Source organism: Dromiciops gliroides, chromosome 3 (assembly GCF_019393635.1).
Source record: "Dromiciops gliroides isolate mDroGli1 chromosome 3, mDroGli1.pri, whole genome shotgun sequence".
In the NCBI taxonomy this organism is placed as follows: domain Eukaryota; kingdom Metazoa; phylum Chordata; class Mammalia; order Microbiotheria; family Microbiotheriidae; genus Dromiciops; species Dromiciops gliroides.
The window spans coordinates 84010051-84026053 of NC_057863.1; the positions used below are offsets into that span (position 1 = coordinate 84010051).

At 42.0% G+C, this 16003-nt stretch overlaps 1 protein-coding gene across 1 annotated transcript in view; it reads right to left on the bottom strand.

Moving 5' to 3' along the window:
* Positions 1 to 259: 259 nt before the first annotated feature.
* The window catches only part of NRP2 (neuropilin 2), a 156760-nt gene continuing 141016 nt past the window's right edge, over positions 260 to 16003 (bottom strand). Inside the window, 2 exon segments of the mRNA XM_043994885.1 lie at positions 260 to 3991; positions 6135 to 6194. Of these exon segments, the coding sequence (XP_043850820.1) occupies positions 3687 to 3991; positions 6135 to 6194 (365 nt within the window). The 3' untranslated portion in view covers positions 260 to 3686.

Consider the following 16003-nt stretch of genomic DNA (forward strand, 5'->3'; position numbering starts at 1 on the left):
GGGAAGGGGAGGATGTGCTAACAAATGACAAATTACAGAAAGGGAATATTGTGGAGGTGGGAAGAAGAGGCATGGTACTTGGCAATGCCAACTGGCTCAGTGATTTTCAGATAAAGTTTTGGAGATACTGGTTAGAACTGCTATGAGTTATTACCCATCCCTCAAGTGCTTCATTCTGCCATCCCCCCACCCCAGTCGCCTAACCAACCAATTCATTTCCATTTCAATTCAAGAAATATTTATTAAGCACCTACTACATTCAAGCACCAGAGATACAAAGGCTTAAAAAAAAAAATTTAAACCAGAATTGTTCCTGCTCTCAAGGAGTTACCCACCCCCATTTATTGAACATCCACTGTGTCCCAAAGCCCTTTGGTCTTGAATAAAGAAGATGCAAAAAGAGTCCCTGGTATACTGTTTATTTAAATAGTCATTTTAAAAAGGCTTTATACAAATCATATAAACACAGTTTGTTGTTGCAGTTTTTTTTTTTTTTTACCTTGTGGAGAATCACAGTAAAAGCTCTCAAGTCCCCTATGATCTGGCTCATCCAGTGAATGGTCAAACACCTTCAACTGTGAGCCTTGGAAAAGTTAAGCCACTGTTTTCTTAACTTTTACTTCCCCTCCCCCACCCCATGCTCATCCCTAAGCTTCCCACCCCTACCAATCCCCTCCCCACCAAAGGGAGAAAAGCAACTGCATGGTCCTTCTGACCATCCAGTCCATGAGAGCGTGGAGGTAATAGGTCATTCAGTACAAGGCATCAAATTGTGTCAATACTGTTGTTTGGGTTTACCTCCCCACGGAGGATGAGCAAAGCATCACTGCACAGAAAGAGAACAATGAATCGAATGCACCAATGTTTTGTTTAGTTTTCCCTGTTGGAGTTTACAATAACACACTGTAGCACTGGATGGCCTGCTCTGGCTCTGCATTCAGAGCACAGTCAGATTCCCTGTACCAGTTGATGGGAAATATGAATGTGGGACTCTTCAAGTGGATGTCTGTTCTGTTGTGTACAGCTCAGAGATGAATTGCAAACCTGGAATGAGGCTAGCGAGTGGCACGGGGCCAAATGCCCCATTAACCAGGCCATGAGAGGGACAGTCAGCACAGAAATAGGTGTGGGAAAATCTTTGTCTTCAAGAGAGTCTGGAAGATTCTTGGGTGCTCCCTTACTTCCCAAGCATCCCTCCTGTAACCAGTGTTACCTGAAGCCCTCAAGGCCTTACTGCAGGGAGAAGAGGAGGATGGGTTGAACTAGAAACTTATTTCTACATGCCCTGCTCACAGGGTAGCCTTGAGCTAAGTGTGTGGGCTCAATAACTTTGTACTTCACCATTAACTAACACTGTGCCAAATGAACGCCAAGAACAGCAGTACTTTTCTGCCCTAGATCAAAGTTACATTAACACTATTTAGTCCCACGTGACCATTCACATACACGGTACATACAGAGAACCCACATGCGCGCGCAAACACACACATATATATGTATAAATCTATGTAGATATGAACTCTCACTCTCTGTATGCATACAAATACACTGTGACATTACCATTTTAACTATTAGGTCCATAAGTTAACATTTATAGGAACAGATCTGTTCCATTCACCCTTCCCCTTTAGCCTGGGTGTGAGACGAATGAAATTGTACATGATAGTAGCAGCAAAAATGGTCTGACGACTTTTACCATTCATATGTGATAAGCTGGGTATGGTGGTTGGCTTTTTGGATGAGTGTTGCCTGCAAACAGGAAAATTCTTACACATTAATTTAAGCTTAAGTCAAGCTTCTCTTATTTGGATAACCTTTCCTCTGCACAGTTTTTATTCCCGCCTACCCCACTTCTGCAACCAGGTGAGGTACGGTAGAGGGTTGCAATTACTGACCCATTCAGCCATCTGGGCAGGGTTTGTTCCATTAGTGGATGGGTCAGAGGGATTCAGAGAAGAAGCAGCTGGGCCAGGGAAGGATGAATGTCTTACTTGTATGATATAGCATGGATTTCTAGATAGAGGGAAAAAATATTTTTTTTCTTCTTCTTCACTTTTCAAGGCACTTGATAACAAAAACTCATAAATCAACGAGTGTGTGTATGAGAAGGAGTAAGAAGCTGGATGTGTCCCGTGGTGAAGGGGGGCGGTGAGGATGAAGTAGAAGTGTTCATATTTTGGTTCACACTACCTGCTAACCTCTGGCAGGATTCTCATATGACTTAACTTTGACTCCCCAGGAAAGTCCAGGCTATGGATATAACCCACTGCAGAAATCAGGGCTCATAGCTTAGAGAAGGGACTAATTAATCAAAATGTCTCCCTAGGGCAGTCCCCTCAACCCTTCCTACTTAATTATAGTATAACAGAGGTTAAACTGTTCTTCCTTTGTCCAATTCCTCCCCCTTTCTACCTAGTCAGGAGGCACCATGGTGTAGCTGAATGAGCACCTGACATCAGAAAACCAAGGTTTGTATTCCTGGCCCTGCTCCTAACAAACTGTGCGACCTTCGATATGGCACATAATCTTTCTGGGCTGTATGTAAGTTCTTCCTGTGTCAAATGAAGGACTCGGACTACATAATGTCTAACTCTTTCCAGCCCCAAAATGCTAGGATTCTAGTGGCCACCATACTCGATGTCTTGTTAATAGAGAAATCAATAATTGCTTGTATTCTCCATCCCCTCCCCACCCAAGAATATCAAACAAAGCTTTCTCCTGAGGCTTGGAAACCTTACAACTGTCTTTGTCTGTGGTGTTTTCATTTTTACAAGAGTAAGGGGGAAAGAAAAGAAAGAAGGAAAGTAAGAAAGAAAGACAGAAAGCAACATCCAGAGGCCTTGTCAGGAAGGCCTCACTATCATGACAGACTGGGTTCTGGATTGAATAAATGGCTCCTATTCACAAAGCACTTTAAGGCCCTTCAGCGGCTCCCAAGGAGGTGCTCCTATGGATTGTGACTTGTGAAGTTTCCTTTCTGTTTTGTTTCGAATCACACATAAGAGAGAGCTGCTGTTTCTGCTGACCCTCAAACGGCAATTTTCCCCTGGATAAGAAAAGTTAAAGGCAACAACATTCAATTTCAGTTCTAGCACTGACGGAAACGGCAGCACACAGGCTCAGTTGGCGGAACCTGCCCCAGTAGCAAATCCCGTAAATCACAAGCCTATCTGAGAAGGGGATAAGCCGGCCGGCTCTTTGTGTTTTATTTCTAAAGATAGACCAGCTGAAAAATCCCTCGCCTTTCAACCACCGATTAGGAAAAGAAAGTGAGGAGTAACGATCTGGACTTCTCACACCACAAAGGTCATTCTTTTCTTCTACTTCTTTGAGTCCTTCAAAGATGAAAAATTAAAAAGGAATTTTTTTTTAACGAAAATCCTCAAACAAAAGGCAAAAATGAAAATCCCAAGAGTCAAGCTCCCGTCCTTGTCCCAGCAGAGAGCAAGTCCTCATTACAGTCATGACTCAGCCACTGTGGTCCTGGGTGGGAGCCAGTCTCCCATGTGGGCCACGCCTCCCTCTTCCCCACTTCCACTCCCCCAGTCTGCCTTGCCCTCACTGTCTGTATTCTGGATTGGGTTCATTCGAGATTATGGCATTCAGTTCCCATAGAAAAAAAAAAGTAATCTTCACCAGCCACTCTTGCTGGAATGAAACGTCAAATGTGATTCAGGTGCAATCAGTCATGCCTCTGAGCAGCACTTCTGGTGGTTTATTTTGACCTTGTGCTTGATGCCATCATAGAGCTCAAAGTTGTAGTTCTCCAGTGTGGTACAGCTACGGGAAGAGAGGCCCGTGTAGGAACACGTGCAGTAGAGCAGTAGGCCAGCACAGATGGCCCCTAGCAGGACACCCAGGGAACTCATTGCAATGATCGTAACGAGGATGGGGTCAAGAGTATAAAGCCAGCTCTTCTCCCGGTCCTCTTTGGGAAATGCTGGACCAGTCGTCGGGGAGGAGGTGTTAGTCCAATCGACTTCGTATTCATCTACAATACAAAAGAAGGAAGCTCATCACTCCATGTGTAGCTACCAACGTATTTCTAAATTTTTTTTTGTAATTGTATATAGCATATGTCAGGTAGATGGGTTATATCTAATATAGGCACACAGAGTTTATTCTTTACCACCTAGTGCTGGCTTCTGAAGAGGGGGCAGTTGCGTACTTAGGCTGGAGAATATTTAAACCCTGGCTCTAAAGAAAAAACCAGAATATCTCCTGCTGCTGCTGGTAATCAGTGGAATAGGTGGGTCTAGAAGCCAGTCCCTGGTTGCTTGTGACCAAGTGTGGAATATGAATTGAGTATATAGAAGATAGAGTGTTAAGTGTTGGTTAGTTAGGGGGCAGCTAGGTGGCGCAGTGGATAAAGAACTAGCCCTGGATTCAGGAAGACCTGAGTTCAAATTTGGCCTCAGATGCTTGACATTTATTAGCTGTGTGACCCTGGGCAAGTCACTTAATCCTCATCCCCCCCCCCCCCAAGTGTTGGTTAGTTAACTTGAATGTGTAGAAGCTGAGGGGAAGAAAAGAGTATGTCAGGGCAGAATCCTCTAGAGATTTGAGAATGTTTTGGAGGTCTTTGGATATTGAGGTCTGTCTCCTCCAGCAAATCTTCATTTATGGTGATTGAGAATTAAGGTGATGGATCACCAGGGGTCCCCAGCCAGAGATATGGAAGCTTGCAGGATCCCAGTGGTGTTCTTCATGAAGAAAATTCTAATGTTTGGGCATTACTCTAATGATCAAGCCCTGACAAATATCAGAGATCTGATTTGCATAGTTCATAGATCTGTGTAGTCTTTGCATAAAAAAGAAAGTACCCAGAGGTACATGGGGAGTGGGGGAGACAGACCAATGAGTAATTGGTGACATGTATGAGTAGATTCAAGTTACCTAGGGAAGAAGATTGGCAAGGTAGGTGCTCAGAACACTTACAACAGCTTTTTAAAAATCTAGGCTAAACTCCAAAGAAGTAAAAGAAAGAACTAAAGGTTTAATACATCACAAAATGCTCACAGTAGCACTTTTCATGGTTGAAAAGAAATGGAAACAAAGTGGGTGCCCATTGATTGGGGAATGGCTGAATTAAATGTCATTTATGAATGTAATGGGACAATATCAGGCAATAAGAAAATGACAAAAATGGGAATTCCAAGAAACATGGGAAGATTTGCATGAACAATTGTAAAATGGACTGAGCAAAACTAAAAGGACAATATGCACAAAGACCATAGCAATGTAAATTAAAAGATCACTAGTAATTGAGATGTCAGCAATAAACAATCCTGGAGAACAGACTATGTTTCATAAGCACACTTCCCTGTAGGGACTAATAGGGTAAAATGTTGCATATACGTGACATAATTACTGTATTCAGTGTTCTTGCTTAACTGTTTTTTTTTTCTTGGTTATTAGGGAGGACTCAATTCCTGGGGGTTTTGTGGGAGGGGTGGCTATAACCAGAAATGACTATGCTATGACTCACTGGAGAGAGCACCAGTATCAAGATCACAGACCCAAATGAGTATAAAAAACAAAAGTTATCAATAAAACTTATAAAAATCAATCATAAAAACAATAAAATTGAATATAGGGTTATATAAAATTGTATGCCTCACATAATTTTCTTTCTTTCTTTCTTTTTTTTGCAGGGCAATGAGGGTTAAGTGGCTTGCCCAGGGTCACACAACTAGTAAGTGTCAAGTGTCTGAGGCCAGATTTGAACTCAGGTCCTCCTGAATCCAGGGCCAGTGCTTTATCTACTGTGCCACCTAGCTGCCCCCCACATAATTTTGATGATCATGATTTTCACCTTGTGGAGAACAAATGTTATTAAACCTGTCTTGCTTTGTTTTTAATAGCCACGCAAAGTGAAGTTTCAAGAGTGAAAGTGACCAGCCCAAGGTCATATAGCTAGTTAGTAGTAGAGTTGTATGAAAAAGTCCCTACTTTGACCTTGATAGGTAGATATGATATTTTTGAGCTTTTTCACCATTTTCATTCTTGACCTTTATTTTTCAACCTTTAACCTCTAGGACTCCAGCTAAAACTCCTGTCAAGTCAATCTTAAGTTCAGATAGGAAACTGTTTGAAAAAAAAAAAAGGAAGGGGGTTGGTAGAAATTAGTTTACCTTCATCGTCATCTTCATATCCCTCACTGTTCATAATTCTTGGTATTTCTGGGATGTCCACTGTAATGAGAAATAAACAAACATGAAAGACAAACATGAAGGCAAGCTCTTTAGTGTTGTACAGTTGTACAGTTGTACAGTTGTGTAGAGTTTTATAGAGTTGTGTAGTTGCCACTTTGGATATACAGAGATCATAATTTTCTTCTTCCTTTTTGGTGCTTAAAAAATGATTGACTTAATGACCACTAAATAAAAGGAGCATTTCTTTTTACAAAGCATAACAGAAAAAAATAGAATTCTACATGAAATCGCAAATCTCTATTATGTACAACTTGCTTTTCCTTTTAAGACTATAATTTATTTGACATGTAACTTGTAGAGCTGCCTACTTGTCTGTGTTTCCTTCTGACTTTCCTTCTGTTCTCTTTTATAGATCTTTAAATAATACTTCAATGACCCTCAGTTCTTTCTTTTCTTTTTCTTGTTTTGACAGTTATTATTAGCCTTTTCTCTCCCTACCAAATTTCCCTTAAAAATGGGGGGGGGAATCCTTGTGTGCAACAAATATGCCTAGTCAAGCAAAGCAAAGACTCTCATTGGCTATTTCCAAAAATGTACATAATGTATATATCTGTTCTACATCACCCTCCCCCACCCCAGAGGTAAGCAACATGTTTCATCTTCCAGACTCTAGAATTGTGTTCGGTCACCACATTCAACACAGATCTTAAGTCTTTCAAAAGTAAATGCCATCATTTTCTAGCAGGCCATTTCTTTTCTAGCAGGCCCCTTTAAGTAACCAGCTCCCTCTTTGTGCAGCAACCAGAAGAAAAAGGAAAAAAAACCAACAACCCCCAAAGCCAGGTATCCAGCATGCAAAGATATTGTCATTTGTGCCTTTCTTCATAATAGCTGCCATTCATTATTAATATTAGCCTGGGTATTATCCTTAGACCTTTCAATGGTGTCTTAGCACTTGCCATTAGTCACCATTATTGCTAAAGCCATTTTTGCACCACAGATTTCATCACCTCATATGCATACATCTAAGTGGACACAAAGCCTAAAGGGCTTCTTTCCTTGATATTTCAAATAAATTTAAAGTAATTTAAGCCAGTCATGTATCATCGTTATATGTTTTACTGTAGGAGCAGAATTGGAAAAGAATGTCGTAATGACTATCCATAGCCACATATCTGCATTAATATCACTCATCTCTCCTGCCCAAGCTACTCTGTGTGTTGGCTTTCTTTATGATTTAGAATAGATCAAACATTGGCAACCAATCTAGCTAGCCCAGGTTTGAATAGAGCTTAGTTAATTTACTCTGAAATTTCTCCAGTATTATCACTGTCTATCTTTTTCTTTTATATGATAATTTTGGGGGATAATACAGGTCTTTCTATTCACTACTCTGTCCATCTCACAGAAATCACAGCTGAGGAGAGAAAAGAAAAAGCCAAGGAAAATTACTTGTCTAAAATGGTAAAATATTTTTTTAAGAAAGTTAAATATGTGCCTGAAAAGCAATCGGCTATTGTTTCTTTGGATCTTACATGCAAATTTTTAGAGTCCACATCTTTGACTCAGTATTCCGCCCCCCTCCCCTGCAACTGCATGTGCATGTCGCCCTTTCAGAATTCCATTCTGCCTAAAATTGTGCTTTCTGAATTTCAGCATAATTCTGAAGATTAATGCCAAGGACTTAAGGAAAAGATCTAAGAGTTCAAGCACACATCGGAAGATCCCCAAAACAGCCCAGAATTTTAACCTATCCACATTATTAACCGGGAGATTTCTCACCCACAACCTAAAATGATGTCTGATCCCTTACTGTCACACTCCAACTCCAGCTTCTTCCTGAAAGCCTGGCCTTTAAGTCAAAATACAGTCTTCTGGACTTCTGACTAAGGTACCAAGAACTCCTTTAAACTCTCTCCCACCTTCATGGAGACAGAGCCCATAAAAAGCTCTCTTAGATCCCAATGTCCCAGGCCCTAGAGAAGGTCTGCCATTCACAATGTTAATCACCACTCCTCTATATCTCCAGGCTGTTTCTGGCCTTCTGACAGCAGGAAGACTGGCGTTTCTACCTCGGTTCTCATCCTCTTCATTATTCTTTCTGTGCTGTTACAAAGCAGATTGCTTACTTGGAAGGAGAATGTGAACAGGCACAAATAGGAGACAGGTTGTGTCCATCAGAAAGCTCAAGTAATGAATCTGGAGGCTCAGGTTGCTGAGCTGATTTTCCCCTATAAATCAAATAGTAGCTCTTTTTCTGTTTTCCCTTCCATTTAAAAAGAAACAGAATATGGAGGGGAGGGGATTGGCAGAACTCCCACCATACACTATTTCCAACCAATAATCGAGGTGATGAATGCTCACATTTCTTAACATCTTCACAGCTAAAAGAACTGGGATATTGGATGAGAGTCTGGATCCACTCATGAACCAAGCAGCATGACTTGCCAATGAAATCTGCGTCTGCTTCCAGGTGCAAAGACCCCACCAAAGGAAGGAGAAATGGTTGGAAGTGAGAATGTGGCCCTATTCCATTTCATTCCCCTCAGGAAAGGGATCAGAGTCAGGAGCCTTCTGGCAGTTATCACTCAGCAGAAAGTGACTAATGCCAGGGAAAAGGGCAAAAAGAACACTCACCTTTAAGAAAATGGGGAAAAAGACTCTGACTTTAAGAGTTTGTTCTGACCGGAGGCAACAACCTTCCTATACTGAGGAAGGAAGGAAAGGTTCTTAGGTTCAACGATATAGAGCTGGAAGAGACTTTAAAGGTCAGTTGGTGCAATCTATTTTACAGATCAGGAAACTGAGTGATGAAGGGACCAAAATGAGTAGTAAGTAGCAAAGCGGAGATTTCAACCCTGGTCTTCTGACCACAAAGTAATGACTCTTTCCATGCTTTAGGGTAGCACTTCCGAGGGGAAGGTTTGAATGAATGCAGTCTTGTTTAGAGGTATGGGGTTGAACTAGATAGCCTCACAGGGTCCCTTCCAGTCCTGAGGGGTTCTCTGAAAGCTCTTGCTCAGATGTGGCTGAGATTCCTGCACCTGGAGAATCAAAGGCCACTTCAGAGGAAGAAGAAAGCCCCAGAGACTTGACTTTTCCCTGTTTTTTCCCCCCTTCCCTTCTGATAATCACTCATTCCAGTAGTTTTGTTTGGGTGAGTGGGAAGGGTTCTAAAAAAGCATCAGTTAATCAACATTTTCAAAAGAGCATCTGTTCACCAAGCCTTAAAGAAAAAAATCACACGCTGGGGAAAACCTGAATAAAGAGAACATTTATACAAAAAGCAATTTAGTTTGATAGCAATTTTCTCCATTCCCCTTGCTAATATCCCTGATATTTGTGTTTGATTAAGAGCTTTCTCCCTCAAAAGCCTTCCTGCCCTTCACCAGTTACTCTTCCCTGTTCAGTCCAGTAGTTAAAGCTTGGTGGCGCAAGTAGATAGAGTGCTGGCCTTAGAGTGAAGAGGACCCAAGTTCAAATCTCACAAAAGGCTGGGCTGAAGGAAGGGCAGCCAAAGGAAAGGAGAACATCTGTGGACATGAAGTTTAAGACAAAAACATTAGAGATTTCCATAGTGTCTGTGGAAGGGGAGTGAAAACATCATGGGTCAAGAGCCAGAAATTATCAAAGCGTGTGTTGACAGTTGATAGTTCTTGATAGTTCCATTCAAATCCACAAACATTTATTAAGGACCCGCCATGTGCCAGGCACTACCTGAGGCACTGGGGAAGTAGAGACAAGAAAGACATTAGTCCCTGCTTTTAGGGAGCTCAAGTTCTACTGGGAAGATACAGCATGTATACAGAGCATTAAATACAAAGTATTTACAAAAGAATTTCGGCAGGTGGAGAATGGACTGACACAGGAAGTGATATTGTTGTTCATCCTTCATTCTTGAAGAGGACCGATGACATAAGGAGGATGATGAGAGAGAATTGGATTTAAGTGAGGTTGGACTGTGCAAAGTCACCAGCCTCATTCTCTCTCCTCCAGAGCCATTAGAATCGAGTGTCAAGACACAAGTCAAGATGATTAAAAATGATCCAGCAGCAGTTGAGGTAAGCTTTGAAGGGATCTAAGGGTTCTGAGAGGAAGAGATAAAGGAGTAAAACAGCTAAGCATGGGAGACAGACTGTGCAAAGGCACTGAGGTGGGAGATGGGACAGGGGACAGCAAGGTGGTTACTACCATAGAGGAAACAGTAGTTTGGACTATTGCAGGTACAAGAGTGGGGGCCGAGCCAAAGCAGCTAGGAAAAGACAGAGAAAAGAGCGGAATACAATGGCAGAGAGAATAGTTGCTTTTGTCTCTTTTAAGTAGTATCCAAACTTGGTAGAAACCTTGGGCTGATACCTTCCTTTGTACTGGGCTTCATGTGAAAGGGTAGGTAGCAGGTATGTGTGTGTGTGCGCACACATGTGCACGCATGTGTCGGTAAGCAGTTTAATAGAGAAGGGAAGGAGCTACTTGCCTCACCCCACAAGATGTCAGAAAGAAGATGGAAAAAGAAAATTCCCAATATATCTTATCTTAAACATTGACTAACACGCTGACAATTCACCATGTAGCCTCCTACTGGAATTTAAGAAAAGACGATAAAATAACGAAATGAAGATGAGCAACCTTAGCTTAACACTGCTGGGCATCCATTTGAACAGTGTTTCTATAGTGCTAGGAGCTTGCCCTGAGAAAATCCCACTGAGAAACCACTGAAGATGGACCAGGTCATATTGAGGTAAGGAGAAAACTTATTGATCAAACTCCAACTCCCTGCAAAAGAAGGGCAAGGCCTCCTTGGGTAACAGACATAACACATGTCTGAGCTGGACAGACAAAAGGAGGCTATTAATATGACCAATTCTTTTCAAAGTGGCCACATTTCTCATAGATACTGATTAGGAGAACCATGAATGAAGGCTGAGGTGATGGATGGGGAGGTAGCAGCTTTAGTTCATGTGGAATGATCCTCCCAAATGAGTGGATATGAAAAGGAGACATGGAAATTCAAGGAGGGGTGTATGTATGTTTTATGTATATATATATATATATATATGTATACACACACACACACACACACACACACACACATATATATATATATATATATATATATATGTAGAGAGAGAGAAAGAGAGAGACAGAGAGATTAGAATATTACAAGTGTGTAATAGGATGCTCAGTCCTAACCTCTAGGCTAATGACCACAACTTTTGGCACACAGGCAAGACAAATGAGGCCAAAGGAGAATGGAGTCAGATAGCAACATGATTTTCTTACTATATAAGGTAAACCAAGAAATCCTGGCCTTGAGGGTAAGACTTTGTGGCCAATCCAGCATCACAAACTGAATCACAATGACTCATAAGAGAGAGCATGGAGTGATGGGAAAAGCTCCTTCTGGACTGAGAGTCAGGAGACCCAGGCTCCAGCCATGACCCTGCTAGCTGGATGACCTTAGATAGGGCACTTGACCTTCTTGGTCCTCAGTTTCTTCTCCTATTAAATGAGGGAGTTGTACTAGATTCAATTACACAAACATTTTTTTTTCTTTTCTTCTTTTCTTTCTTTTCTTTTTTTGGTGGGGCAGTGAGTGTTAAATGACTTGCCCAGGGACATGCAGCTAGTATCAAGTGTCTGAAGTCGGATTTGAACTCAGATCATCCTGAATCCCGGGCCAGTGTTCTAACCACTGTGCCACCTAGCTGCCCCCTCCACAAGCATTTATTCAGTTTATCTTATGTGCAAGGCACTGTGCTAGACATTTGGTGATACAGACAGGTATGAGAAACTTCCCCTGCCCTCAAGAAGCTTACATTCTCCTATGGAATTCAACATGTGAACAGATCAGTAAACAAGAGAATTTGATGAGAGAGAGAGAAAATGCTAACAGCTAAGGGGACCAGGAAAGGTTTTTCATTTCATCGAGTGTCAACCTGACCTTAAATATGGGGTTACAACACCCAGAATTATTCTGGTTTTCCCAGCCAGGCCACATAGACTAGGCTGCCAAATTTAGAGCCTTTACCATCATTATTCTTCAAAGAAAATATTAATCAAAGTCCTAGTTAACCAACCAACCAATGAATATTTATTGCACACCTATGTACTTGGCACCATACCAAATGCTTTGAGGAAGCAGATATGACAAGCCCCAAACGTAGCTTGGAGTGTAATCAAAGAACATTGTTAGACAGCCTAGAACTAAGTATTTAAGGCAGAGTACAGTGGAATGACCACCAGCCATTGAGTCAGAAAATGTGAGTGAGTGCCCATCTCTGTCACTCCCTAGCCATGCTGCCTATCAAGGTAACTGGGCATCAGTTTTCTCATCTGTAAAATGGAGGGAGAAACTAGTTCACTTTGAAGATTTCTTCTGCCTCTAAGTTTCTGCTCCTCTCTGAATACCTGAGTATGAGTGGACAGTTCAACTTGGCAAAAAACCCATCTCAGGGGGAAGGGGAGGGGGAGGGTGGAGGGTGAAGAGGAAACAGAATGGAAACCCCATCTCCTCTGTTCGTCTCCTCACAAGGAATGGTTTCAAACACAATAATTTAGCATTTTTTAAAACCCAATACCCTAATTGCTCGATTCTACTTTGTTCAAGTGCATTTTTTAACCAATTTTCTCTGAAATGTAAAGTGATTGTGTCCCAGCACCATATACTCTTGACATCATATTTTCCTAATTAAGTAAGCCCTCCCTCCAACCCTCACTCATTCTCACTCCCTCACCACTTCACCATCCACTGGAGACCCACCGTGAGCCAAAGAGCTGAAATAACAGAGAGGCTCTAATGGAGTTTAATAGAGTTGGAGTAATCAAGTATGGCAAAATAGCTGCTGCTTAAAAACAAAACAAAACAGTGCCTTTTCAAATTGAGATGGAAGCTTCCAGGCTGTGACCACAAAGGAGCCCCACCTTCCCGCCCCATTGTTTCCCTAAGTGCCCCTTCAGTTGGCATCACTGGAGGGGAGGGTTAAGTATGCTAGCTACTCAGAGAGAGCAGTACAGATCCTTGCTCATCTCAGGTTAGTATAATTCTTCAGAGTGAAAACCTCATAGCATCTGCTTACCGAAATGCACACCAGCCTCTTCAAGGAAATCCCTCAAACCTACGGGAGAGACGCAGATTCTCTCATGCTCTTTGTAAATAAATTGCAACACTACTGAACAAGGGGTGAACAGAAGAGTTGCATCCATTCACAAACGAAACCTCATCTAATGAAAGGAGCTTCTCCCCAGGGGGCCTGGAACATGGCCCAGTGTTGTAAGACCACACAGGCTACCCAGAGACACCTCCGACTCATCATCACTCAGGAATTCCTGCTCCCCCTTTCTCTTCCTCCCGCTCCGACACTGGAGGTGTCGTTGGGAGCTTCATTTCCTTTGCTGGTTTTTAATTTTTGCAGTTTGGTTTGGGAAGATGCTAACTTGTCTTGACGGTACTTTCAGACCGTGGGCTGCCTGCCCCACTAGGGCCTGGGAGGACAGAATGGCACAGCTTTGTTTCCTTTCCACAGTGTAATGGCAGCCTGCTGTGAGAAGGTGAAGGCCCACGTGCAAGGGCATGAGGAAGGCAAATTTGCCTCCTTGTCCTAGAGTCTGCTATTCAGGCAAAATGGCTTTCCTTCTGTTCTTCACACGTTACATTACATCTCCTATCTCCATAGCTTTGTATTGGTCATCCCACATGGGTAGAATGCCATCCCTCCTTACCCCTGTCTTATAATCACTCTCTCTCTTTAAGATGCACCATCTTCTACATGAAACCTTTCCTGACTCTACCAATTACAAACTACCTTGTATTTAATTGCTTTAGATGTATTGATATTTATTAACTTCATGTTATATACACAAGTATACATATATATCACATATGTATCTATATAACATCTATCTCTATCTCCATCCATCTATCCATTCATCTCTATCTATCTATCTATCTATCTATCTATCTATCTATCTATCTATCTATCTATCTATCTATATGTACTTATTTTCCACATTAGTACAGAAGTTCCTTGTGACTAGCATTTGTTTCACTGTTTTTACTTGTATCTCCAGCACCTAAAATAGTGCTGGCACATAGCAGACTCAATAATTCTTGTTAATTGACTGATTTTTAGAACTAACATTCAAAGACACAATAAGTCTATCAGAAGAGAAACTAAATGAATCCATGCTAAGGGCAGAAAAACTGGGAGATTAGAGGTAGAGAGGGGGCTGGGGTGAGAATCCCTAGGAGCAAATCATGGATGGATGGAACAGGTAGAGAGGCAGAGGGGCCATCACCTCCATATCTCAGGGGTCCAGGGATGAGTCCAACACAAAGAGATGCAGTGGAAGGAAGGGTAATGCTAAATTTGGGCCAGAACCTTTCCAGTTGGCATTGATTCTTTTTTTTTTTTTTTTTTGCAGGGCAATGAGAGTTAAATGACTTGCCCAGGGTCACACAGCTAGTTAAGTGTCTATATAAATAGATTTGAACTCAGGTCCTCCTGAATCCAAGGCCAGTGCTTTATCCACTGTGCCACCTAGCTGCCCCCTGGCATTTATTCTTTACAGCATGATCAGACATTGTGAAAAGTCAAGACTTTCCCTGTTCACTTAAGAATGCTTCTTTTATGCCTGTATTTAGTCCAACCACCTTTAAGCCCATGAAAGAAAGCAAATCATTCACCTTTACAACCCAGGTTCAAATCAGGCCTCAGACACTTGCTAGTTATGTGACCCTAGGCAAGTAACTTAACCCTGTTTGCCTCAGTTTCCTCATCTGTAAAATGAGAAGGAAATGGCAAACCACTCTGGCATCTTTGCCCAGAAAATCCCAAATGGGGTCATGAAGAGTCAGATGTGATTCAACAACAATAGGGGCTAGTTGGATGCCAGTTTTTTGTTGTTATTTTTTTTTTTTTGGTGGGGCAATGGGGGTTAAGTGACTTGCCCAGGGTCACACAGCTAGTAAGTGTCAAGTGTCTGAGGCCGGATTTGAACTCAGGTACTCCTGAATCCAGGGCCGGTGCTTTATCCACTGCGCCACCTAGCCGCCCAAGGATGCCAGTTTTTTACCATCTCATTTTAGAAACTGCAGTTTCACAGATGTAGAGCTAATCTAGATCTACTCTAGAGCCAGAGGTCATCTAGTCCAACTCCCTCAATTTCCAGAGGAGGAAACCAGGGCCTAGTGAGGTTAAGTAACTTGCCCAAAGTCACGTGGCAAATCATGTCAGAATGGAGATCTGAACTGAGATCCTCTGACTCTAGAGCCTTTACTATACTATACCTTATTGTACTATAATATGAAAAAAATGACCTGACAGAATAGCACAGGATATAAGACCAATCATAGCAAAAACAGAAGTAAAATTGGAAGTAAAAACTAAGAAATATCAATACCTAATTCTAGACAATCTTCACTAGCCTGTTCCTAAGATCGAGTGATTTATGTCTGGGATCAACCATTGGCCATTTGGATCTTTGGCTGCAGCTTATCCCAAGTTTCTGAACCTGCTGAGCTCACACAGAAGCAGCTTTGGGAGGGCTTTCATCCATTTTGCCTTTGTTTGTAGCAGGAAACGCTAAGCAGGGAGGCCACAAAAATGAAGGATGATGGAGGGTTGAGCAGAGATGTCTCTGGGCTTCAAAGTGTTTCATTTGGTTTGGCATTAGGTACAGCATTGGCTCATTGTTTTGCCCTTTCTTTTCCTAATTCAGCTTGTTCATTCCCAGTTCCGATAAGAAGCCAAAAGTTCAGATGTTTATCTCCACGTTGCCAAATTTCCTCTGGTGGAAAGTCAGGCCACCTTGGGAGCTATTTAGCACTAGCTGTGTTTGGCCTGATTTTA